Source organism: Hermetia illucens, chromosome 3 (genome assembly GCF_905115235.1).
Source record: "Hermetia illucens chromosome 3, iHerIll2.2.curated.20191125, whole genome shotgun sequence".
Lineage (NCBI taxonomy): Eukaryota > Metazoa > Arthropoda > Insecta > Diptera > Stratiomyidae > Hermetia > Hermetia illucens.
This window is the reverse complement of record NC_051851.1, coordinates 59,696,576-59,723,494: the sequence shown is the minus strand read 5'-3', so window position 1 is coordinate 59,723,494 and position 26,919 is coordinate 59,696,576. Positions and strand designations below refer to the sequence as shown.

General features: G+C 42.1%; 1 protein-coding gene across 2 annotated transcripts in view; it reads right to left on the bottom strand.

Moving 5' to 3' along the window:
* The window catches only part of LOC119651996 (serine/threonine-protein kinase 32A), a 394,508-nt gene that overhangs the window by 143,602 nt on the left and 223,987 nt on the right, over positions 1-26,919 (bottom strand). For both annotated transcript variants that reach the window (XM_038055918.1, XM_038055919.1), the window contains one exon: positions 12,673-12,980. In XM_038055918.1, the coding sequence (XP_037911846.1) occupies positions 12,673-12,724 (52 nt within the window). In that variant the 5' untranslated portion in view covers positions 12,725-12,980. The remainder of the gene's footprint in view (positions 1-12,672; positions 12,981-26,919) is intronic.

The window sequence follows — 26,919 nt, the reverse complement described above, 5'->3', positions numbered from 1 at the left end:
TGAAGGTCCGCCCGTAAATATTGAAACAGTACTGAAATTTTCCGTCGAAACGCGCTTACTAACTTACCCTTCCTCTACCTTGTGCTTCCACGACGAATCGCATCGTTTCCAGCTTAAAATGCCCAAGAGGCGTAGCCTTTCGGGTTCATTCCAATGCGAAGACTTTGCATGCACTTTTATCGAAACTACATTTTTTCAACTGGCGGGCAGCAGATTGTTTTAATCCATTTGGGCTGCCAAATTATTCTACAAATCGGTAGTTCTCGTCCGAACCACGATTATTTAATTGTGTTAATAATTTTTTATTTTTAATCAGGATTTTAAAAGAAAAGTAGACCCGATTTGCGCAGATTTTGCTTAACAGCTCCGCCATTTTAAGGTTTTGTAAGCTAAAATTATAATCGTAGACTTAGCCGCAAGTATATAGAATAAGAAAATATTTAAACTTTTAGTTTCAATTTTAGATAAATCTTTGTTGTGAGAATTCCCATTCCTCGAAAGTTGCCAGAGACTCTGCAAGAGATCCTTAAAAGCCGGTTTTGGAATTACCGCGAACAAAACCTTTCTGCACTTGACGAGGATTACTACCGGGTAGATTTCTAATCTACTAATTGATCTAATTAATCTAATCTCCTAATTGAGAAAGCGGATTTTGATTCTTTCGCAGATCTTTCAGTTCTTCAGTTCTCAGTTCGCTTTCCAGTTGCTGTTCAATGTCCTGTTAATTTTTCTCTACCCTCGACCTTGAACTCAAAACTCAATATCGGTTGGGACAATAGCAGAAGCTGCCTTTTTGGAAATCTGTATTCTTTGAACAGACCTCATTACATCAAAGAACACAATCAATTTGCAATCGAATGTATTTCGACTTAGCTAGAAGCAAGCTATTGGGATTGCATTTCGCAATATACATCATCATTTAGAATTATCTATGTGAACGAAAGTTCTCTCAATTTTAGGTTTTTGTGGGAAGTTAAAAATGTGGTAGATTCTTATAGCTAAATTTGTGTAACTAGAAAATAAACATAATCATTTTTAAGGTTTCGTGTAATACAAAACCTTATTAGAATCGATTCGACAGTCTGCATGTACGTCTGTTTGTCTGTCACATTCGAGTTACGAGAAACGGCCAAACCAATTGTCACGAAATTTGTGTAGAAATGTGGTCTGTAAATCCTTTTCAATACAAAAGGTGACATTATTTGGGACTTGGTTTAAGAGCGGGCTTCTAATACATGGGGGGGGGGGAGTACATTTTTTTTCACAGAATATGACTGTGTGGGGTATCAAATGAAAGAAAGCAATTAGTACTTTTCGAAACTATTAATATTTTTGATACCGGGTGAAACATAGGAGATTGCGGGTTCAAAATGTGTGCCAAAAAAGTGCAACACTCACCCGACCGAAATATCTGCAAAAAAACCCAATGGTGCATCCATACGAAATCTAGACCTTAAAATACATCCAATTCGATACCAAAGAGGCAAATCAGCAGCAGATTAGATTTTCTCTCTGCGGCAAGTGATGGAAAAACTGTTGGAATATGGACATCAGTTGCACCATCTTTTCATCGACGCCTATCACAGCATAGCCATGGTACAACTCTACACGGTCATGAAAGAATTCGGTATCCCAACGAAATTGATAAGATTGACTAGGCTAACCCTGTCCAATGTGCGAGGTCAGATAAAAGCAGCAGGATCACTCTCGAGACAATTCAACATCAACAACGGTCTACGACAAGGGGATGCCCTATCATGCGTCCTCTTCAACCTGGCCCTGGAGAAATTGATCGGTGATGCTGAGGTAAATATAATGGGTACGATCTTCTTTAAGTCCACCCAACTACTGGCCTATGCTGACAATATCGACATCATGGGAAAAACGACCCGAGACGTTCAAACTGCCTTCATCCAGATTGAGCGCGAGATCTTGAGTTGCACATTAATGAAGGCAATACGAAGTCAGTGCGAAAACCAAAAGAACAAACAACATCGAATCGCACTGGTCAAACGAAAACAATAAAGATAGGAGACTACAACTTTGAGACCGTTGAAAATTTGTCCTATCTAGGGTCAAAAATCATAACCGATAATAGCTATGACGATGAAATCCGCGCACGGTTGTTGGCTGCCAACAGAGCCTATTTCAGCTTATAAAAACTGTTTCGCTTGAAACGTCTCACCGTAGGATCAAAGCTCTTACTGTTCATGACTATGATCTTGGTCCGTAGGTATTCCTGGGAGACTTGGGGTTTTAGCAAAAAACAACTGCGAACTCTTGGCCGCGTTCGAGAGAAAAATCCTCCGAAGAATTTTTGGCCCCTTATATGAGGACAGATGATTCCGTAGCCTACATAACGACCAAATCTATGAGCGATACCCCAACTGTCTGGTTGTGGATAAAATTCGGCTCAATAGGTTGCGATGGGCGGGTCACTTAAATCCCTATAGATGGGGATGATCCAGCCCGGAAAGTCTATAAGGGCAATATCAATAGTAGAAAAAGAAGACGAGGTAGATTCTGTCTGATATGGAACGATGGTGTAGGTCAGGCGGATAGACAGCTTTTGGGATATCGAATTGGTGGACCTGGGCGCAAAACCGGGGTGTTTGGAGTTTCTTATTAAGGCAGGCCAAGACCGAATACCGGTTGTTGCACCGTTGATGCTTTCGATTAACGAAGGGTCATGAGAACCAAGTTCGTGCAGTCCTAATAACTAAAGAAAGAAAAGTGAAAGTATCTCCATGAACGTCGCCGTTAATATAAATTCACTTTATACATATGATGATGACGTCACACACGTCCTAGAGTACAGTAAATTTACGTGAAATGCAATACTTTGACTTTCGATAACTTTGTTAATAATAGTTGGATTGCGTTCAAATTTTCCCGAATTTTGTCCTACATTATCGTTAAATTGGGATACTGGAGCCGAATTTTTGTGTTTCTACGATGAACTTAAGGAAGTTTGCGGATAAATTTCAAAAAAAGTGATAATATACTATTATTAACTTTAGATAGATTTCATATAGAAGCATCACTGTGATCTTTTTCAAATTTTAGGATGGATAGGTTCTGAGAACGAAATCTGTTTCACTGTGTGGGGCACACATTTTGAGCCCTCACTCACCTATGTATCACCCAATATGAGATATACTAATCGAAGGAAGCTGAAACCCCACGTGGCCATATTTTGTGAAAAAAAATTTACACCCCCTTTCACATGTAGCGAGCAGGCTGCATGAGAAAGGACACACAGACCACATGTTCCCACCAAATTTCGGGACAATCGGTTCAGCCATTTCCGAATAAATCCTGTGTGACAAACAGACAGACAGCCGGTTAGATAGGCATTGAATCGACCTTAATAAGGTTTTGTTTCATACAAAACCTTAAAAATAAACCAATTCAAATAGAAGAACTTAATGAATAACTTAATGTAGTTAAAATATGAAGAAGAGAAAAATTGTAAAATTTTACTTTTTTCAAAGTGTCTGTTTGGATACATTTTCTTCGTAAAGTGTATTTTTATATTCATTAGAAATGCAAAGTTTTTTTCATATTGAAAATTAGTAATGCGGCTTTGATATAGATGCATATTATATTCCCAAATCTCACACCCCCTTCCTTTTGGCTCACTGTTTTGCATTTTACTGTATCCACATTAATCTGATCTATCCGTGCAATTTTTCTCTTCGTAATCTATGCCTGCAAAAGATGTAGATAATCCATGCAATTTAGTCATTAATATTTTGCAAGATAAGGACTACTTAGAATTAGTGTTTTTGGGGGTCGGGATCCACGTATATTAGCAGTTTTCCTTGATTTATTGTTGTTTTTGACTTTCCATGGTCATAACAATCAGCAATGCCCTCACAATTTAGTTTGCATCTAAGCGTGTTAGAGCACTTCATTTCTAAGCCTCTGTTGTGATCCAACCCTCGCTGGGGTTAGACCGATTGGCTGTTTTGTCAGCCCTTCGGACAAAGCCAACAGTGGGACATAAGTACACATTCCACCGACTCTTTTCTTAGAGCATTATGTCTCAAAGTATTGCTCACTGAAGCTGGTAGTGTTAAGTTCTTTTTCCTGTGTTAATTCAAATTTAACAAACATTTAAAAGACATTTTAATAAAAGGTGTCGTTTACAATCACGTGCTTTAAATTCATAAACTAACCTAAAAACTTTTTAAAAACCACAGCCTCTGGCTTTAAATAACGTTCGACAACGGTCTCTTCTTCTGGGTGACGGATGAGCATCACAAATTTTCGCGCACCTTATTATTACTTAACGCAAGGAGTCGTCCTTAACAAATCGAAAACGTTGGCAATATAGGCTCCGTCCTAGACATCAGTCCACTTGGGGACATTTTTGTCTCCCCAGATATGTGTTGTAGCTCTACTCCTGTAGTTGACAAAATGAAGCTAGGGGTGGTTAACGTCAAATTTCCTGCTCAACTAGAATTTTTATTTACTATTGCATGAGAGTATGGGAAATGTGTGCGTTCTTACTCTGAAGACATAAAATTATCTTTGAAGAGAAAATATTCCAGCAGCGACGACTAATGGATCAATTCCCAAATCCATTAGTCAAAGAAGATTTCTATTTCAATTCCTTCCATTTATCATACATCCTTATCAAATTTCACAAAAGTATTGCAAATTGCTACGAGCAGCCAAATTATCCACATCCCCAAATTTGGAACAAACTTTTACTCGTTTAATCTTTTCGCCTTATCACCACCTTCGCCGGCTAACACCTCCACGCTTGTCAGACGATACACGAAACAACATACCAACGGATAAAAGGATAAAACTTCGGTGATATTTCCTCCTCCCTAGACAGCTTGCGTAGAGCATGCGATTTTCTCAGCCTCATACGTTTTTCAAGTTTTCTTTTCTGCACAAAGCCACAACACTATTATATCAGATGAATGATAGCAGGTGTGACTTTATCGATTTCATTTCACTTTCCTCCCACCGATAACAAAAAATTCAGACGGATGGCAGGAGAATGGAAGGGATACATATGCTCATCTAGAGTTTAGGTATGTGTTGTGTCTAAGTGCGCTGAACGATGTAAGGTTTGTGGGCTCTGTTATTGGGGTTGAACATTGGTTAAAGGGCCCCACAAACGCAGCGAAGGGACGAGGATATCATTTTACATTGTATATTTTTCAAACTGAATTTGCTTATGTGGCAGGGATGGCTTTACTGCGTTGAATTTACTTTCAACTTTCTAAAAAGTTTTCGTCTCATCTCTATTTAAAACCATTGCAGTGCTGCTTAGATCATAACCCATATCCTTATAAATCTCGCTGAAATAAATCCAACATATGAGTGGTTTTTTCTTGCAGAGGACTCATCAAAGCGCAGCATACTTGTCAACTGCTTTCTTTTCGTAGCTACCTGTTATTATTATTTTGTTACAGGAAAGTCCCACCGCGTCCTTAGAGAACTATTGTGTTCCTTTTACTGGTTATAGTGTACCTATTGATCATAGTATCTCAAGCAGGCCTATAACCGTCGTCTCTACTTCACACATCTTTCAGCTTTGCATCTGGTATTAAGTGCTAATGTGAGCCTCTCTATTATCACCTTACATTTATTTATTTCGGTGGATAGTTACCGAGCAAAATTTCGAACGTAAGGCCATACTACTCCTACATATTGGATGACTTAATGTGATTCCCAAAACTAATGAAAACATAAATCCTTTTACAGCGCCTTATGGTAATTAGCGTAATTTCCGTTTTTGACTTCCCGAGTTTCTGTTTTCACATGAGCACAAGCTGTAACCTTTCTTTTGGGAAGCTGTCAAAAACAGAGAGTGATATCTGAAGTTAATAATTTTCGTTAAAGACCTCTCAATTTGGTTCTAGTTTGGTGAGTTTGATGTATTCCTAATACCATACTTTTTCAGCTTAGTTGGTTGCCAATTTTATAACTATAATAGTGAGATCGCTTTATCGAAAGTCTTCTAGAGCATCAATTACTCAGGGTTCAATATTTGCTTACAGTGTCTACAAGATGCAAGGCGCAGTGAGAGGGTAGCTCGCTTAGATGCTTGCTTACTTTAGGCAAGAAAATAAGCGCTTCTTGAGAGACTCATCGAAAGCGAAGGTCGAATTAGATTGATTTTTCCATTCCAGTCAATACTCCTTTCCTGCTTATCAAAGGGATTTATCGTCTAATCGCGCCACCAGGCCAATCAACACCCTTTGGAATCTCTATATTGTCAAGAAAGGACAAGGCTTACAAAGAAACTATGGGCCTGGGAGGAAACATTCCATCGCTCTCGCCTGACGTCAGGCCTACGTATTCCTTCACGTGGATAGTATTGTTTACGAAAAATATATTTAGAAGAATAAACCAAATATGGTGGAAGAGAAATGGGCTTTGCCGGCGGTGTTTGGGAGTGGGTTAGGGGGCTACGGCGTTGAAGTCTAGCGACAGTAGTGTCTCAGTGGCAGAAAATGCTATAGTATTTAATCGTTCACGAGATAATTGTCGGGTTGAAGTTAAATCTACCCCGGATCTTCTTCGGAAGAGTTCTAACCTAAGAGGTGACCACCGAAGTAATACTGCTCTCGCCAGTTCATCATGGGATTCGGAAAGGAATATTGAAAGCCCCGGAAGCGATATCAGTGCTTGCGGAAGGCCAATGCAGAAGACCGCAAACCGAAAGAGCCTGTCTTTTAATGGGGGAAATCTATAAGTATCAACCGAAATATCTGAGCAAGTGGTGTCTCTCGGGAAAATCGGGTGTCTCTTCAAAATATTGCAAGGGGGGAAAGGGAAAACGAGGTGGGAATGGTTTATACCTAAATAGATGAAAATAGGAAGGAAAACTGAGTTCTTTACAAAAATGTTAGACGCCTTGAAACGGTTTGCAAAAATAACGAAGCACCACCATCGACTTCCAGAGTAGAATTTCACCTTCATAATGTCTTATTGTGTGTTTAGTGTAATATTCCTTATGGATGCAATGTTTCCGTTTCTGGTTTTTCAAGTTTTTCGGCTGAATAGGTTCTGAGAACGAGACATGTTACTCCTTTTGAGCCTTCATCTCCCAGGCGCTCACAGACCGTAGTCGTTTCCAAGTAAATCGGGTGTGATAGAGAGACAGACAGACAATCACCAGCGAGAAAAATCTATCATACGGGTAGATACGAAACAAGTTGGGAAACTGGGAAGGTTTTGCGTATTTTTCATATAAAAATATTTCGCGTGACACTGACATTCAAAGTCTTGGATTTCCACAGAAGCGACAACTTTGATCTATTATAACTTTGTTAGGAATAGTGCGATTTCCACTAGGTAGGATTGTGCTCTATCTTATAGCTTAAATTCGTAAAAGGGTGGAACTCACTGTATGCATGAATGTTGACAGTTCCAACCTTTCCAGCATTTTCCATCTGGTGTGACGGACTGATTGACAGGCAGAAAGACAGACAGTAAACCGATTTTACTAAGGTTTTGTTTTATAAAAAACCTTAAAACGGCCAAAACTGGTCCCGACTTAACAGACCTAGGTGGAAACAGGAACAAGATCCGAAGGATCAAAAAAGGGGAGCTCATGTTGGAGCTGATAAAATAAAGCATAGGTAAACAGTCGGGTTGCGTAATCAAGTTGTAAAGTTGCTTGGGCAGAATGTCGTGATATGTTCCCAGAAATATCGGATCTACATATATACATTGCAAGGATCTACACTGCTGTGGAACAACAATTCAAATTGGAGGTCACAAAGCAGCTGCAAGTATAGGCAAGGTAGAAGTTGTTGACCGTAGTAAAAGTTCGAATTGGATGGATTGTTGGGCGTCTAAGAGAGCAGATCCCATTAAGAAGCTTCAAATGATTTATGTTTGGACACTTCACTAAGGCATGCACTAGGCGGGGAAGAAAAGGACATATTGCTAAAGAATGCAATAGAGACCCCATACGTCCATTGTGCGAGGGAAAGAGGGACTAGGATAACGCGAATATTGCCGGAAGTGGTAAATGTCCGAAATTTAATAATAATAATAACAATAATCGTTGGGGCAACAATCCATATTGGATCAGAGCCTTGAAGTATGTTAGAGCACTTCATTCAAGACCGTAACGGTATACTGCAGTACAATATAGGAGGCAATGTGGTCAGCATTGCGCTCGCCCGAGATTATTACTCTGATTTGACTCAGATACTCATTCACAGCTGAGTCGACTGAAATCCGACGTAAAATCAAGATACTGCCGGCAGCAAGATTTGAACCGCGACTTTTCGTACGACAGCCTTGTTCTCTAACCAGTCAGCTATTCCGGACACCGGAATTTACGTGGCGTTAACTGTAATGAAAAAATGAGGTTAATTTAAATAAACTTAGGGCAGATTACCTACCAATTCATGATAGAAACTGCCATCATAAGTGAACCGAACAGAAACCATAGGTTCGACTGGTGGTCTGACAATACGGGTGGACGGTCGCCAAATCATACAATATGCCATGAGTCAAGCGGCTAATGGTTTTGTGTGGGTTAAAGTGGCGGCCTATTCGTGTACATGTTTGCCAAACTTTACGAAATAGTCGCAAACGCAAACGTGTGGGTAGGATGTTTGGCTTGGTTTCTATAGGCTTGCTAGCGTTTCTAGGCGCGTCCACAAATTAAAAAACTCAACAAATCGACGTAATGCGGATAGGGTGTTCTGCTTGGTATGTGTAGGTTCGCTAGCGAGTGCCGTTGTTCCGATGGAGTGTCGGTTTTTTGGTAATCCACCCTGTTGTCGAAAATCAACCAGGGGTTGTTCCCCCAGAAAGAAGAGGACGTTGACACCCTCTAGCGACCTTTGAATGTGACGTTAATTTCGGCGGTAGAATAGGCGATAGAAAAGTCCGGGTGGTAGGTTACGCGGACGATATAGCACTGCTTATAGTCACAAAGCATCTCGAAAATACTGAGTTGTACTCATGTGAAATGGTCTGTTCGTAAAGGCTTAGTTAGAGAGCGCAGGGCTGGCGCAAGCGGTACTCATCTTCAAGCGCCGTCAGATAAAGAGAACGCTGACATTAGAATTGCGAACCATCACTGCCACAGCAGCCATCAAAAACTTTGGAGTGATGATAGACAAATAACTAAATTTTAAGGGGCAAATACTGTGTACTTGGAGAAGAGCATCCACGAGTATGGCTTTAGCAGGAATCATGCTGAATATAGGAGGGCCCGGGCATACTTGCAGGCTGCTTGTGATGGGGGTGGGGAGTTCCATATTGCTGTATGTGGTCGGAGTTTGGGGAGCAGCGATGCATATTCCAGACAATGCAAATAAACTGAGCGCGACATGGTGTATTCTGCTTTCAGGATCGTCTCGGATGATACGACATTCGTTACCACGGAAATGATTTCGATTGACATCTTGATAGGCGAGATGACTAATATACATAACGTGATAATATTTCCGAGAATACCAAGCGAAAAGCAAAAATGGGATCGCTGTTACCCGAGCTGTTCATTACGATTTTTAAAATAAACTGGACAATCAGTACGACGAGAGAGATCTAAATTCACTTGTCAAAAGCCGACAACAATGCACATAGGACGTCAGACACTTCAGTTGCGTGAATGACATGAACGATAGACGAGTCGTGACGGACAGATGGTGGAAATCTTCGAGCAGATTTCAGCGGATTATTCATTTTCCATTTTCTCAACCACTGCCGATATTTGGAGCAACTCTACCTGTCAGCACCACTGAAGTCGAGTAAGGATTAAAACGAATGAAATCGGGGAAAGCAGCAGGATCTGATGATATCGTATCTGATCTCTGGAAAGTAAAGAGCTGGGACCTACTGCTGTGGCTCAGTAAGGTCTTCAATTGGGTTATTCAGGAAGGTGGGACACAATCTGACGGGTAAGAAACACCATCTTTCCAATATAGGAAAAGAAATGAAGTCCAGCAGAATGTCCCATTCCATGAACGTATTCTTGAAAATCACATTCGCGACATCATTCTGATAATCATGAATTAAGTCGGCTTCATAAATAATTGAAGAACTACTGACGCAATACACGCAGGGTGACTGCTCACTGTGAGAAGCATCGCCTTCTTTATATTGCATATCTGGATCTAGAGAAGGCACTTGACAGTGTGCCGCATGGGGTAATCCATTATAATCTCATAATTTCTCGCAGACAATGGAGGAGGCCGCAAGGATCCTGGGTAAACCGTGAAAAGTGGAAAAAATCCGGAAGATCCAATTAAGAACGCGTCACATACATGAAGGGCAGGGAGAGGAGCCAGGAGTGATTTTAATGGGTAAAAATCCCACATTCTGGTGTTCCCAGGCCCCAGCCGAAGATTTTCACCTCCTTAGAAAAAAGAAAGACAGACAGACATCGGTCTGAGGTTTTGCTTCACATAAGAGTCCGGATAGGTCGTTGGTTAGAGAGCTTGGCTGTCGCAGCAGAGGGTAGCGTTCAAAATTACACACGATACAAAAGGATTTGTATTGTGCCTAAATGCCAGGTATAAATCGACTCAGCTGTGAATGAGTACCGGCGTCAAATTACGGTGATAATCACAGTTCGAGCGCAATGCTGACCACATTGTCTTCTACAAGGTACCTGCCATTGTTTTGTATCGTATGGCTATTATCTTGAATGAAGTTCTCTAACTCTCTCTCTGATCCAATTGGATTGTCGCGCCAGCGATTATGTTTTATACAATACCTTAAAAAGAGATTTTGTTGTCACGAGCTCTTTGCAAGTACGTAATAGGAATATTTTTTTAACTTTACTTACTATTTACTTTTTAATTAGCTTTGTTTCTTCGTTCATATTTTTTGTCAATTGTCATAATCCTGACAGATGCCGAATTTTTCCAAATACTAACACTAAATGCCAAGCATTTAGGCTTGGGCGATCCTACATACTTAAAAATGAATATAAAGAGGTTCTGGTGGTGGTGGCCGGTTTTAGGTTAATGAGAGAATTCGTTCAGAACTCCCCGCAACTTCGAACACGCTATATGGTCCCAATACATGCTGCAAGCAGAACTATTAAGCATTGCTTCCGGTTCATACCGGGAAACCGGACATGTTCTCGTGATCACCACATGCTTTTATGGAAGGTTTTAATGAATTACCTCAAAACAACACTATGCCTTTTCATGCATTGCACCGGCGCTATAACAGTCAAGCCAGAAACGAGATGGTTCAAGGTCTCTAACGCCGCACCATACATTTTTCACTGATCACTCTCCAACCGCTCTTTCATTATGATCTTTTCATAGGCTCCGGTGGTTTTCACGCTATTCTGAATGGCGTAGATAGATTCTTCCGTCTCAGCAAAGAGCTCCCCAACACACAGCCATCTGTTCGACAAATGGCTGCCAGAGAAAATTCACGTGTTTATTGGGCATTGCTTCCGACTTCCATTTTTCGATACACTCTTGGTCAGATTAAGATTGTAAGATCGATCCTTCAAGTTAAGCGGAGTCCGCCTGCAATCTGTTTTACAAACCGCCGCATACAAGGGACTGGCCTGGCCTTTGCTGTAAAAATAGGCGCACAGCGTGTCGACCTGGCGGCGTTGTTGTGCCGCAATGTCAACCACGCATGAGGCAGGTTCATCCATTTCACGGCAGAGTTTAGAAGATGCATTTGGAATTTGTCGTCGGTATCCACCGTTGGACGTTTTCCAGGAAGGTCTTCGTCCCCGGCAATATTCCGAATGCATATACCAGGCAAGTATACTGAGTGGGCTTATTTTATTCTTCCCCGATTTTCGAACGAACTTCACATGCCACAGGAATTCGGACAACAGGGCGTATCCCTCAGATCACCAAGTTGGGAATTCCTTGTAGAAGTCTGTCTCGATCATAGGTTTGATGTGGAAGTCATCAATCCTATGTTCGGCATGCAGCTCGTGAATATCTTTTTACTAGTTATTTATTTACATTGTGTTATTTATTATTTATTAATAGTCTCTGCATTCTAGTGAAAGTGAACTTTTTCAATTTTTAGTTGTATGGTTTCAATTTTAAATTAAAACATTGATAAAAATCGGTTTTGAACTAATGGAAGAAGGTGTATCAGTTTTAAATAGATATTTCAAACTAACCACACAATTTTCTACGTGTATAGCTCCTTTGCGGAGAGCCCTAAGTGTATGTATATACAGAATTATTGTAAAGCCGAAATCAATAAAACTACTTCAACTTGAATCCTCCGAAAGGGCATTGATACGTTTCATTTCCTGCTTTTCTTCGTTTTTTCCATAGATTGATGTAGTAAACAGGAAAACGATTAGCAGCAAAAAGTCAAGATACATGCGTTTCACTTGTAAATTGGAAGATGGGAAAGAGAGTGTGCACAAAGGAAGGACTTTCTTGCGTTCCACACAATTTTTCTTATTGCAAATACGTGTCACAATGAAACTCAGTTTATATTGTTCAGTAGAACGTATTTGAGATGAGATTCAGATATCGATATCCCGAAGATTGATAGGTAATTTGGCATTTCAGAGATTGTTTATGTTTTTACATTCTTACTTGCCTTATAAACACCTACGCACACATTCTTAGCTATACTGAAAAAGATATTCAATAAATAAGTTTTCGTCAAGCCGGGATGACTGAAAATCAATACCCTCATAACATGGATACAGAATTTGGCCTGGTAAGTACTCACCATCGTCATCCGATAGTAGACAAGGGTCGGTTTTGGAGAAGTTCGTTCCCATTCTGCTGCATTCAATGTATCACGTGGTCCGGTCGGGTCCTCTTCGAAATTCGTGGTACTCCTGTGTTCATGGCTCACTTTACAAACGTTCCAACACTGAATACTGGTTTAACGATTCATTTTACGATGGCGTCCTAGTATTGGAAACGGAATTTCCTTCTGGTCGAGCGACGTAGGTGTGGATACCACCTGATGGTGAGTAAGGGCACCGTTTACCCAGTTTTGGTTTGTGTTACTTTTTGTCCTGGGTAAGCGTCCTGTAAGCAGAAAAAACAATTTACTTTTTTTTATTTGATTGCTTGAAGTTTGTTGTATATGCCTGGGCAAAAGATTTGGGGAGAACTTCGAACCAAATAATGGTAAAATGCCATTTGACTGTTATTCGTGGGAGCATTGAATGAGAAGATATTTTCATACTTCATGGAAAAATCGATCGGAGTCGTTTAATCTACCAAATTGGTTAGTATTATACTATTATTCAGTTGGAAAAGTTTATGCTTTTGTCAACACCGTTTGGAGTACAACCATAATCGGTTTGGATGACATAGCCTTCTTCGTATATACCGTTGCCTTTCGATGAATGCCATTATTTGCTAGCAGAGTAAAGTCGACAATATCCCATAAAATGTGTTTATTGAACCAAATTTTACCAAGTTCTAACACACTAGTTTGCAAGTATTATCTTCTTTGAAAAAGCTCCCATAAATCCGAACACCCATATCCAGTGTTAAATCGTGGTATACTCTGACGCCAGGTAACGAAAAATGTGCAGAAGGATCTGCAATTCAAATAAGGTTTACGAACGTTTGCTCATCTTCTATTCCAGGGTTTGTGTTTGCTATACCCTGCTATGTGCTCGTTTCGGTCAGTGAGTCCTCTGTGTACTGTGGATGGTTAATTTTAGAATAGTCTTTTGACCAGTATATTTACTGATGTGGAAGAAACAGTATTTTGTGGTGAACTGTGCTATTTGGAAAAGTTGCGTCTGTTGAATAAGAGCTGCGAGATCTGGGATTAGATTCGTTACGATTTGTGATTGTGCCTGTCGTTAGAGATAGTTTGCCTGCTGAATCTGATGCAGCAGTTATCTGCTATGGATGCAAATGCAGCTACATATGCTAGTCTGTTATTGTACAGAAAACAAATGAAAATAGACTTTGTCGGTTAAATAATTGAATAGGAGAGATGAAACCTTCTCTAAATGTTCGTTGTACGGACTCTATTTGAAAGGTTTTTTCATTGTGAAAATGGACGAAATATGATTATTGGGATTGTAGGTATGCAATTCCAAACAATATTTAGTTGTAAGTTCAAAATTCCAGTTGCATCCTTATCAAATTTTGAGAATCGTCTTCAGCATGTGGAAAAGCTAATTCGGAAGAGGGTTTGAAATTATTTGGTAAAGGAAACTACCTTTCGACTTCAATAATTTTCACATATGCTATGAAGGTCATCGCCCATATATGTATTTAGGTGGCTGCAAAGTTTGATGGAAAGTTGAATTATAATATTATAGAGGCTAGTGATGTAGTGTTTAGTTTTGATAATAAAGAGAATAAGTTTAGTACTTTTGGAAGTTCATCAGTGCTTTAGTTCTTTTTCTCATTTTTCAGCATTTTTTTTTAGCTTAATAATTAATAGCTTAATGGTACTTTTCAACATAAACCGAAAAAAACCCTTATATCTGGCAACGCCACATTTTGTTGAGTGTTAAAATGGCCAAAAATTTGAATAATGTTACGCTGCCCGGTCCTGGGGGTCAGTTGGGAATCATTATGACCTCATTTGCAATTTACAGAAAATTTACAAAAATGCCATGAAGTCGGAGGTAGTTGTCGGAACAGGTTTAGTTTTAGAACATATGCAGAGTATTGTACGTAGAGAAGTTTTATAGTCCGCCAGGCTGGAGAAAATCGTTCATTTCCGAAAATAATGAGGAAACAGCAATCTGCCCCGCTGACATAGGTGACTCAATTTTTCCAGCACAGTTTTCTTCGGTTCTTTACCTACTTTTGAAATTCAAGTAGACCAGTCAGGTATCTGAGTTTTCCCACTTCCGTTACGATTTCGACTGTCGCTTCTTAACAAATCGCTCTATATGATTCTGAATCAATCTGGTGGTAACTGTGTCGATTCTTGGCACAGCAGCAGCTGCATACATCACCTCACTAGTTATATAATGCTCATAGTTTGTCGAAGCCCCGTGCAGGCGCGCAGACATTTCCTTTCAAAGGTCCTTATTTTCTCCATTTAGATAGCACTCAAATTAAACCAGATAGGACACCCGTAGATGAGCATCGATCTAACCAAAGTAAGATAGCAAATAATCTTAACCTTCCGGCTAAGATGTGGAGCATAAAAGAGTCTTCCAAGAGACATGAATGCCTTGGGAGCGCTTTCTAGCGCGACTTTAACGCGCTTGTTAAATTGGAGACGCTCGTCAAGACGCACACCCAGATATTTAACGCACTTCTTATGAGGAATGCTCTCAGAACTACCCTCGTTCGAAAGAATGCGAAAATCTCTCCAATTCCTTTTCAAGTTCCTACTGGCGTACGCTAAAGAATTTCGAAACAGAATCCTTTCACATTGTTGCATTTTAATTTTCGTCCGTCAGCTGTTCGTGAAGAACTTTATGTTATTGAGCATCTTCTGAAGTTGCACCTCAGTTACCTCCTTGTGTGCCGTGTAGGCTATCAGATCGTCAGCAAAGGCAACCAACGACCTTTTAGGAGGTTTATTAAACTCGAACAAGTTAAGTAATTCGCCAGCAAATATTGCGAAAAGTGTAGGCGCAGTAACGGTTCCTTGCTGTGATTACAAAGCATTTGCCATACAGTATACTGCGCATTATCGCTACGAGGTGGCTGGGAAACTCGTTCTCTAGGAGTCTGAAAATCAGGCCAACCAACGAGACGGTATCAAAGGCCTTTTTCATGTCCATAAGGCAAGCGCCTACGCTCCCCGCCAGCAAATATCAGACGTTACCTTCGTTATTGCATATATTGTCCAGTTCGAAATCCGAATTGTGCATTCGCCAATAATTCGTTCCTCTTGATATGTCCGTTCAACGCTTTCAATACCAAAACCTCAAAGACCTCGGTGGCGTTAGACAGCAGACTGATTGGGCGGTAGCTGTTAGGACTGGATAAATCCTTCCGTCTCATTCAAATCGGGAACACTCTAGCTTTCTTCCATTGTCCTGGAAAGAAGGAATTGTTCAATAACTTATTGAACAAGACGCAATAATAAGTTTGCACATTGTTACCCTTTGCTCCCTTATTTTGCGATTTTTGCGAAAATTAAAATGTGATTATTAAAGTATTAATTGTGGCTTTTCATTCGATACCTCACACTGTTACATTCTGAGAAAAAATTTTTACATCCCCGCTTTGTATGTATGAGAAGCCCCTTTCGATTTTACGCCAAATTATGTCACTCACAGTTGTCGTGGTAAGGGAGCTTAGTAAAGAAGATCCTCCAGGAAACGGGAGGTGACACCTGAATCCAAGCGGTAACCAAAACCCCAAGCCAAGGTGTGACTACCGTGCCGAGGGCTGAATGGTCGGAGGGCTTAAGATGTGGCCGTAAACGGTGAACTCTGGTTACCAGGTGACCCCCGGTTTCAACTAGCCTTGTCTCGGCAAAAAGGGGCTCTGCCGAGATCGACTTACTTTCCCCGATAAAATTGAGGCCATGGCAGCCAATTATGAAAAAACAAAGTAAAGAAAACCATAAACCTATTAAGAAAACACAATTAAACCTCGATCGTGACGATCTAACCTTAAGCTCATCGATGGAGAACCTGAGTCTAGACTCAGATTCCCCACTTACTAAGGTGGGAACCAATCCAAATGGGACCCAGTCCTTAAGGGATGAGCCGAAGGGGAAAGGAGCGTTCGGGGCACCTGCGGCTAAGGAGAAACCGAAGCGGCAGCGGTCCTCGGACGATCCTCACGCTTCGACACAAAAGACAGCAAAGAGGGCTCGGGCGACAACGGCTAGGCCTTCATTTGCAACCAAGGCTATCGAAGCCGATGGATGAGTCCTGTATGATGCGTCTTATCTATCTGGCTACGATACTGAGCAGTGCGAACAGCTTAAGAGGAAACTCCTCTTATTTGTAAGGACTGCGTCCGCGTAAGGCATTAAGCTTTGCTTTGAGTCGGTAGGTGTATACCGTAAAATGTTGTTATCTAGATCCAATGGATGTTCTGGGTCTAGATATTCGGAATATATATCGCGGATGCCTAGCACACGCTTATATTCCAATTAAATGGCGTGATGTGAAGGTATTATTCATTCCCATACCATGAAAACCCACCTACACAGACGCAAAAAGCTTTCGATCGATCAGTCTAACGCCCTTTCTACTAAAAGGACTAGAAAGACTAGTTGATCGGTTCATAAGGGATACACACATTCCTAAGTGGCCACTTCACCATAGGCAACACGCCTACCAGAAAGGCAAATCCACGGAGAAAAATTGAAAAGGCGATATTCGAAAAAGGATACGCCTTAGTCCATTCATGGATATCGAAGGTGCCTTCAATTATGCCTCATTCGCGGCAACTTGTGATGCGGCAAGATAGCATGGAACTGAACCGCTGCTAATCAGTTGGATCCTTCATATGCTAGAGTGGAGAAAAATCCACATATCGGTCGGCCAGAAGTCTATTGAAATAGGATGTCTCAGGAGCTGCCCACAGGGAGGGGCTCTCTCTTCACTGTTATGGCTCCTGGTAACGGATATCCTGCTGTGGCTCCTGGAGGACAAAAAAGTCTTCGCGCAAGCATTTGCCGACGACCTAGCCATAATAATTACCGTCAAGTTGCTGCTCTGGTGCCCCCGCAATGGACTCACGGTGAACGTTAGGAAGACTGGACTATTAATGTTCAATAGGAACGTCAGGTGGGGCAGCTATACGCTACTCACCTTAGCAGGCGCGGAAATCCAGCTGGCATAAACAGTCAAGTACTTAGGAGTACATTTCGACTCCAAGCTAACGTGGAAGCATCATATCCAGGAACAATATCAGAGATCCTGCAGATTGCTCTGGTGCTGTAGGAATGCGATATGTAATACCTGGGGACTTTCATCAACACGGATATACTGGATGTATACTTCCATAATAAAACCCATTTTAATGTACGCATGCATCGTCTGGTGGCCAAGACTGAACTTCGCTAACAGCAGGAAGTTGCTAGCGCAGATTCAAAGACTTGGTTGCCTAAGTATTACTGGAGCAATGAGTACTACGTCGACTGCGGCACTTGAAGCTATCGTAAATTTACCCCCTATTCACTTGGAGGTGAAACGGAAAGCAGCCAACGACGCATATAGGCTCGATACCATTGGGGCGTGGAAAGCCGGCCAATTACATGTCATGCGTCTATCTGGAAATCCCTTGAAAAACATCCAGTAGCCCTGATGCCGACCGATCATATGGTTTCCAGATTTGTTTTTGGAAAGACATACACTGTCGTAATTACCGAAAGAGAAGAATGGTCGACAAATGGCCATGAGTCTTTTCAGATTACAGACCTAATAATCTTCACCGACGGGTCAGTCATGGAGGATGGATCGGGCACAGGGTTGTTCTCGGAGAATTCGATTATAGAACTGGTCCGACCCCTCGCAAAAATTACGAGCATATTCCAGGTGGAGATATATGCTATTTCATTGGCTGCAGAAGAATGTCTTCGACAAAAATGGAGGGGTCGCATCATTCGAATCTGTTCCGACAGTCGGGCGGCATTATCAGCACTAAATAGCAACGATATATCAAGCTGGTTGGTGTGGAGTTGTCATCAGGTGCTGCTGAAACTTGGCCGACTGAACGAAACATTCCTGATGTGGGTGCCGGGGCACTCCAACATCGCCGGTAATGAGGAGGCTGACAGACTGGCTCGTCGAGGGTTGGGATCCACAATGGTGGGGCCAAGTCTACTCTGAAGGGTGAAATTGCAAGGATTCACGCAGTCGAGTGGAGAAGTTTGGACTCTCGTCGGCAGGCGAAAATTCTTGTGAAAGAGCCTAGGGCCACTAGAGCGGCATTTTTGTGGTGTCTTACATGAAAACCCCAGTAGGGCTTTTAACGGGACACTGCTCCTTAAACTACCATATGAAAAAGATTGGGGTAGTGATTTCGGCTATGTGCAGCCAATATGACGAGGAGGAGGAGATGGCGCTGCACTTTTTATGCAGCTGCCCGGCATCCCCAGATCTCAGACGAAGACAGCTTGGCAAGGCTTTCTTCAATGAAGAAGCTGCACACTCTCTGCCTCTGGAGAATGTTCTCAGATTCGCTAAAGCCTACGAATACCGTAGGCGGGAAGCCATTGAATAGGCAATTTACGGGGATAGTACAATGGGCCTAACAATGGCCTGGGAGCTGCGACTACCCCCTAAACTAAAGTGCGTGGGACTTCATAGTTGCACCAAATTTCGTTTGAATGTTCTGATGAAATATGTGTGTGACAGACCGATAGGCAAACAGATAGTCAATCAATTTAAAAAGAGTCTTATTTTACACAAAGCCCTAAAAACGCGACAATCAACTTCAATACTAAATACAATATATATTGTGTAGAATTCTTGATAAATTTTTGTCACAATTTGTTCCAAAAAAGAAATGATTTCTACTCTTAGAGAAGGAGTGAAATTAATCTTATAATTGCCAACCCTATAACTAAGAATGGTGGTCAAAGGGTAGTATAGGTCCCGGGGCGAAACGTGGATTGGTACCCACGATGGAGCATAAAACCTGGGAAATGCCTGCTGAACCAACACCAACAGCTCTACTACCAAACCCTATCTCCACCTCCACGAGGTGACCGCTGGGAGCTCTTTCTTGACGAAAAGCTGCAGACGGAGAAGGATGAAGGCGAGTCTCCCGCGCCTAAAAACGGGACAAATTGTACCAACTGGTCCTCCAGGTTGGGGGTTGGGTAGGGCTGACAACCCTACACGGAAAACAACCGTTACGAAGCCACAACAGGAGCCTCGGATAGGATGGATATCAAAACGACGGACCCGGCAACGACAAAGGAACAACGATTTGCGCATTTTCTCATGGAACGTGCGCTCCCTGTACAGAGATGAAGCTGATAAGCAGCTAGCCGATACCCTGTCCCAATATAGGGCTGATGTAACAGCGTTGCAAGAGATGCGATGGACAGGGACCGGTTTCCTGGAGAAGAGCCACTACACCATATATTATAGCGGCCATCCAGTAAACCATGTGCTCGGAGTAGGTTTCTTAGTCAGCCAAAAAATGAAACCTGCTGTTATCGGCTTTGAAAGTATAAGCGAACGGCTATGCACTCTGCGCTTGCGAGGCAAGTTTAGAAATATAAGCCTCATAAACGTTCACGCCCCTACAGAGGAGACTGCAGAGTCGGAGAAGGATACCTTCTACGAGGCAGTAGAAAGAACCCTCGAAGCCTGTCCCAGATATGATATCAAAATCATACTTGGGGATTTTAACAGCCAAGTAGGGAAGGAGCCCGTATTCAGGCGATACGTTGGCTCCCATAGCTTACACGAAAAAACAAATGATAACGGACTGCGGACTATTCAATTAGCAGGGTCACACGAAATGGTTGTTGGAAGTACCTGGTTTGCGCGGAAAGCGGTCCACAAACATACATGGGCCTCTCCAGACGGGACCACTTTCAACCAAATTGACCACGTGTTGATCGAACGCCGCCACCTCTCAGCCTTGATGAATGTCAGAATATTAAGGGGGGCCAATATAGACTCGGATCACTATCTCGTTGGCATGGTGCTCCGAGCTCGAATAACAATACCACCTAGAATCCCCTCTGACAATCAGGTGAGAGTGAACACTGAAGCCATCCACAACACAACCCTCCGCGACACCTATAAGAGGGAAATGGATGCCGCAATAACCGCAGTCAATAGAGGACCTGGAGATGAAACATCAACTAATGATCTTCACAACCACCTGAAGAAGGTTATCATGGATACGGCCACAAATATACTTGGCCCCAGCCGCAAAAGGAGTCGGAACGGCTGGTTTGACGATGAATGTAAGCTAGCAACGGAACGTAAGAATGCCGCATACCGAGTAATGTTGCATTCTCAAAGAACGCGGGCACGCGCAGAGACTTATCACGAACTCCGTCGAGCGGAGAAGCGACTTCACAGACGGAAAAAGGAAGCCTGGGAGAACCAACAAGTCTGTGAACTAGAAAAGTACAGGGAGCAACCGCACCAGGCGCGGAAGTTTTACCAACAAGTCAGCAGGATGAAGCCTTATACACCTCGATGCTCATCCTGCCGAGACAAAGAGGGAAATCTGATTTCCGACAGAATGGGCATATTAGAGCGATGGGTTGAGTACTTTGATGAGCTACTGAACAACCAGAACATCGGCGAGTTGGAGGTCCCGCCAACTGAAGACGACGGACAAATACTGCCACCACCAAGTTTAGGAGAAACAGTCCGTGCAATTCATCGGCTAAAAAATCATAAGTCGCCAGGAGCCGATGGAATTACAGCCGAATTGGTTAAATATGGAGGCGACCAGATACACCAAGTGGTTCATCAACTTGTGCTCAAGGTATGGGACAGCGAATCAATGCCTGACGATTGGCAGCGAGGCATAATCTGTCTCATACATAAAAAGGGAGATATCACACAGTGCAGCAATTATAGAGGTATCACGTTGCTGAGTACCATCTATAAGATATTCTCCACTATCTTGCTAGGCCGGATAGCCCCATACGCCCAGAACATCATTGGCCCATACCAAAGAGGCTTCACTCCAGGCAAATCAGCAACAGATCAGATTTTCTCTCTGCGGCAAGCGATGGAAAAACTGTTGGAATATGGACAACAGTTGCACCATCTGTTCATCGACTTTAAAGCCGCCTATGATAGCATAGCCAGGGTAAAACTGTACACGGCCATGAGGGAATTCGGTATCCCGACGAAATTAATAAGACTGACTAGGCTGACCCTGACCAATGTGCGAGGCCAGATAAAAGCAGCAGGATCACTCTCAAGACCATTTGACATCAACAACGGTCTACGACAAGGGGATGCGCTATCATGCGTCCTCTTTAACCTGGCCCTCGAGAAGGTGATCCGTGATGCTGAGGTGAATGCAAGAGGTACGATCCTCTTCAAGTCCACCCAACTACTGGCCTATGCTGACGATATCGACATCATGGGAAGAACCACCCGAGACGTTCAAACTGCCTTCATCCAGATCGAGCAGGCGGCGCGAGATCTTGGGCTGCACATCAATGAAGGCAAGACAAAATACATGGTGGCAACGTCAGCACCGAAGACGAATCAACCAACAACATCAAACCGCACTGGTCAAACACAAGCACGAACAAGAATAAGGATAGGGGAATACAACTTTGAGACCGTTGACAATTTCTCCTATCTAGGGTCGAAAATCACAACCGATAACAACTACGATGATGAAATCCGCGCACGGTTGTTGTCAGCCAACAGAGCCTACTTCAGCTTACAAAGACTGTTCCGCTCGAAACGTCTCACCATAGGGTCAAAGCTCTTACTGTACAAGACTATGATCTTGCCAGTCCTCATGTATTCCTCGGAAACTTGGGTTCTTAGCAAGAAAAATTGCGAACGCTTGGCCGCGTTCGAGAGAAGAATCCTCCGAAGAATTTTTGGCCCCCTACATGAGGATGGACGATTCCGTAGCCTACACAATGACGAAATCTATGAGCGATACCATGACCGTCCGGTTGTGGATAAAATCCGGCTCAATAGGTTACGGTGGGCGGGTCACTTAATCCGTATGGATGAAGATGATCCCACCCGGAAAGTCTATAAGGGCAATATCTATGGTAGGAAAAGAAGACGAGGCAGACCCTGCCTAAGATGGAGCGATGGCGTGGGCCAGGACGCCAGACAGCTTTTAGGGATATCGAATTGGTGGACCTCGGCGCAAAACCGGGGTGTCTGGAGTTCCTTATTAAGGCAGGCCTAGACCGGATACCGGTTGTTGCGCCGTTGATGATGATGATGATAACTAAGAATATTATAATGAACAATGTCATGTTTTATGCTCTCCTTCTTCCATGGGTGATAACTTCTCAAATTACTCGTATAGGCGGTTAGTGGAGAGGGTAGGATTAATTTGGTTCTGTATTCCTACTTCGTTCGACACATTGTGACTTGAATACTTCAATTTGATAGTGTTTTTCCGACTTTTCCGGTCACTATCATGAATTGCTCCGTATTTATATTTCGGGTAGATTTCGTCACTTGTACGTCCGCCTTTTTATTGCCTTTTCTAATATTGCAGTTAGTATTCGGCCCCGTAATCTCGACTCCTGAATAAATATTCCCCAAGGGTCACCTTTCCTCTTGAGAGTAGCTGCCACTCTTCCTTTTTCGATTAACCTCCTCCTTAAATATTTTGGAAGGCTAAATCTATCCTTGGCTAGGTTTCTCCCACAAATCTTGTTCGAAAAGTCATTGTGGGGGCCGAAGTCTGAGTTCGAGGTGGGCAGAGCAGGGTAGCGCACCTCTTTCACCCGACAATTGAGCTGTTACGGTGTCAAAAGGAAAATTATTGAGGATCGATTTGTTTATAAGTTAACCTCATTTAGTTTGGTCTGCTTGATTCGATTAGGTTTGGTTGCTATGTACATAGCAAAGTGATACTCCTTCCATCACATACCGCAGTCAATAGAGGACAACCAAAAATTCGGAATACACAGCGGAGAAATTTTATATTCGCTTCATTCAATCATTTTGAATCAATGAGAATCACTAAAGGTCCTCGTTCCAGGCAGTTTGGGTTTTTCCATTTGTCTATGTGTTCTGTTCTCTATCCCCGTGAACTGTTTGCTTATGCCCTTACTTTTCTGCGAGGATTTTGGAGATGGCCTTGAGGTTTAGATTCCATGGATACCGCAAGCGGATATTACAATGCTTGGGGAAAGTCAAACTGAAAATACATTAAATCTAAGAAACCGTTTCCGTTATTAGTAAAACTTCTATTAGTGCATGGACCGATATTTTAGGACAAACTAGGAAAGGTACGCAGTGTAATGTATCGGTTGAAGCAAATATTTCTGCTGCATCAGTTCACTTAGCGGACCGGAGCAACTGGTTTCCTTAACAACCCGTAAGTTTTTGCTATGATACGGAATATGAAGCATAAATACTGACAAACTTGTTTGAACTTTTGAACATTTGTTTGAGTAGAAGAGCCACAACGTTAATGATTAATTGGATGACGAGATTCTAGCAAAAAATATGAATGTTATTATGACCGTATCATTAAAGCAGAAGGTTTCCGGGAAGTAGACATAAGCAAAGTTTTTGTTTGTGAAAAATCGATAGTCCCTATCTTAAGATCTGGTAACATATGTAGGCACCTCATTAGTCCTTCTTTCCAAAAAGTTAAGTATACCTATGACAAAAAACACAGAAGCATTCCATTTTCCCATCACAAAACCTCCTCAATTAAGCAATGTTGTTCCATACCTTGCGCTTTGAGTTGTGGTTTTAATTCAATTATTAATGAATAATTAGAATTTGTTCACGTAGAAAAGCTTAATTTCTTATCGACGGAAATTGAACATGGCACGAAAGCCATTTCCGTTCTACTTAATGCCATCATCTAAAACGAATCAATAATGAAAGGAAGAAACAACTTGGTAGTAGCGATGAGAGGTTTGCTTTGTTAATCAGGAATGAAAGTGGAAATGGTTAATGTAGCGCCGGTGGTAGTTTATATAATGGTCTAAGGGCTTTGTGATTTTGTAAAGTTTTAGTGGAAAAGTATCGAACGGGGAATATCATAATGTGGTGGCTGAGTGAAACCAATTTTCAAAATGATTGCAGGAGTTATTTTCATAAAAGGAGCACAGCAATTCGGTCCTAGATGGGCATAGGACACATTTTCCTTTCAAATACATTTTATATTATTGAAGTCAATTTATTTCACTGAGCTAAGTCGATTCCAGTCAAGCCGTGGAAGAATTCGAGCAAGACAATCAGACCCAAATTTGCAAGGAATTCGTTTAAAGTACTTCTTGCCATGAGTCCCTACTGGCAGTGCCATAAGAGCCGGGATAGCACAGGGAGAGCCTTTACATATTCTAAGAATCTTGGAAAATACCCTTTTGGCTCCGTTTTTTTGGAGTTGGCTTCTTTGTGTGAGTTTCATGGTGGTTATCGTTTTTCTGCGGGCTTAATGTGCAGAGCTGTGCTTTATAATTCAGATGCCCTAGTTCTTATTTAGGGTAGGCCTTCGCATCCACTGGTGTGAATGTAGAGCGTACAGTCAGTATGGATCGATATCGTTGCAGGTCGTATGGGGATGAGGATTATTATATGAAACGCAGGCTCAATCAGAATATACTGACTTAATTCCGATAAACGTGGAGGGTTTAAGGCGAGAAGAATTGCGAACTCTTGGCTGCGTTCGAGAGAAGAATCCTTCGAAGAATTTTTGGCCCCCTACAAGAGGATGGACGATTCCGTAGCCTACATAACGACGAAATCTATGAGCGATACCATGATCGTCCGATTGTGGATAAAATCCGGCTCAATAGGGTACGGTGGGCGGGTCACTTAATCCGTATGGATGGCGATGATCCCACCCGGAAAGTCTATAAGGACAATATCTATGGTAGGAAAAGAAGACTAGGCAGACCTTGTCTAAGATGGAGCGATGGCGTAGGTCAGGACGCCAGACAGCTTTTAGGGATATCGAGTTGGTGGACCTCGGCGCAAAACCGGGATGTCTGGAGTTCCTTATTGCGTTGGTTGGTTGGTTGTTGTTGTTGTACCGTTGATGATGTTTAAGGCAATATATATACTCGAGACTATGTTTAGTAAAAAATAAAAATAAAATACTGAGATCAAAGTCGCAGATAAATCACGAATAGTTGAAATTCTCCTGGTGAGTGAAAAGTCCCGCGGTAGACTGATCAAGAAAACATATTGAATGCGGTTAAAACAAGCAGATCATGACACTGACGTCTTGCTCAGTTGAAGCGGAGGGACGTGACCGTGATCTTGCCCAAAAATGGGCTAGGGTTTATGACTCGTGGACGCCGTCAGTACGTGAGTAAACTAGTCCAAGCTCCACAAATTTGTACCGGTGTGTTAGGTATTGGTAATCTAAGATGTGTTGATATCTGCGGTCTAAAAGAAAGCAAATGCTGTATTGCTAAGAGGTGTGACATAGGAAGTGAACGTGGCCCACGAACTCAAAGTCTCCGTAATGTTATTAAAGAGGTCAAACGATTAAATTATCAGTTTATGAAGCTCTCAGTCCTCTCAGGATCTTTGAATTATTTATCGTCAATGCATCCCAGACCTGATGCCGGGAAATCCACTTTCTGGCAGCTGCTCAACACAAATACCCTTAATGGGAATGCCCATCATGGTAACGTTATTATGGGTGACCTTAATGATAATATTGGTGAAAAGGCAGACCGTCCAATTGGTTTAAAGGTTTTGGCGCACGCAATGAAAGGAACGAGCATATTGCTGGTACGCACGACCATGAACTTCTTAATATGTGGTTTATTAAATGGTCTTACCTTCCTAGAATTTTATAGTGGAAACCCGAAGGGGTAAATCGATTGCGTTTCCATAACGCACCACCATTTTCTCACCGTCTCTGACACCAAAGCTCTTCCATACGAGATCATCGCCTCTCAACATTGACCGTTCGTTGCTACTAAATGAATCAAAGCACATTTGAAACAACCCGATGGACACACTGTCCGTTGTGAATTTAGTGGCGGTGACTCCGTACAACAGATGAAATAATGTTACCCTTGTTAATACGAACAATTAGGAGTTTCGACGAAATGTAGAGTTAGACCAAAAATACGATCTATAAGCCTTACGCAACCCTGGGAGTCATCAGGCTCAGGTAAGAAATTCTTCATCCTAGATATTTGGTTTAGGAATGAAGATATCCAGATGGGGACCCGTGAATACATAGAAACACCTCTATCTTAACTTCTTCGTCGTTGAAATGCCGGCCAATTGTCAAGTTTATAAGAGCACAAGCCAGGAAGGGAAGGAAGATAATTCTGCCAGTAGTCGCCAAAGCATATCTTTATGTTAATTTGTTCAATTAGGACGATGAGAGAAAACTCTATCGACTTTCGAAAAGCCGACGCCAGAGCATAAAAGAGAACTTCTGTTATGTCAGT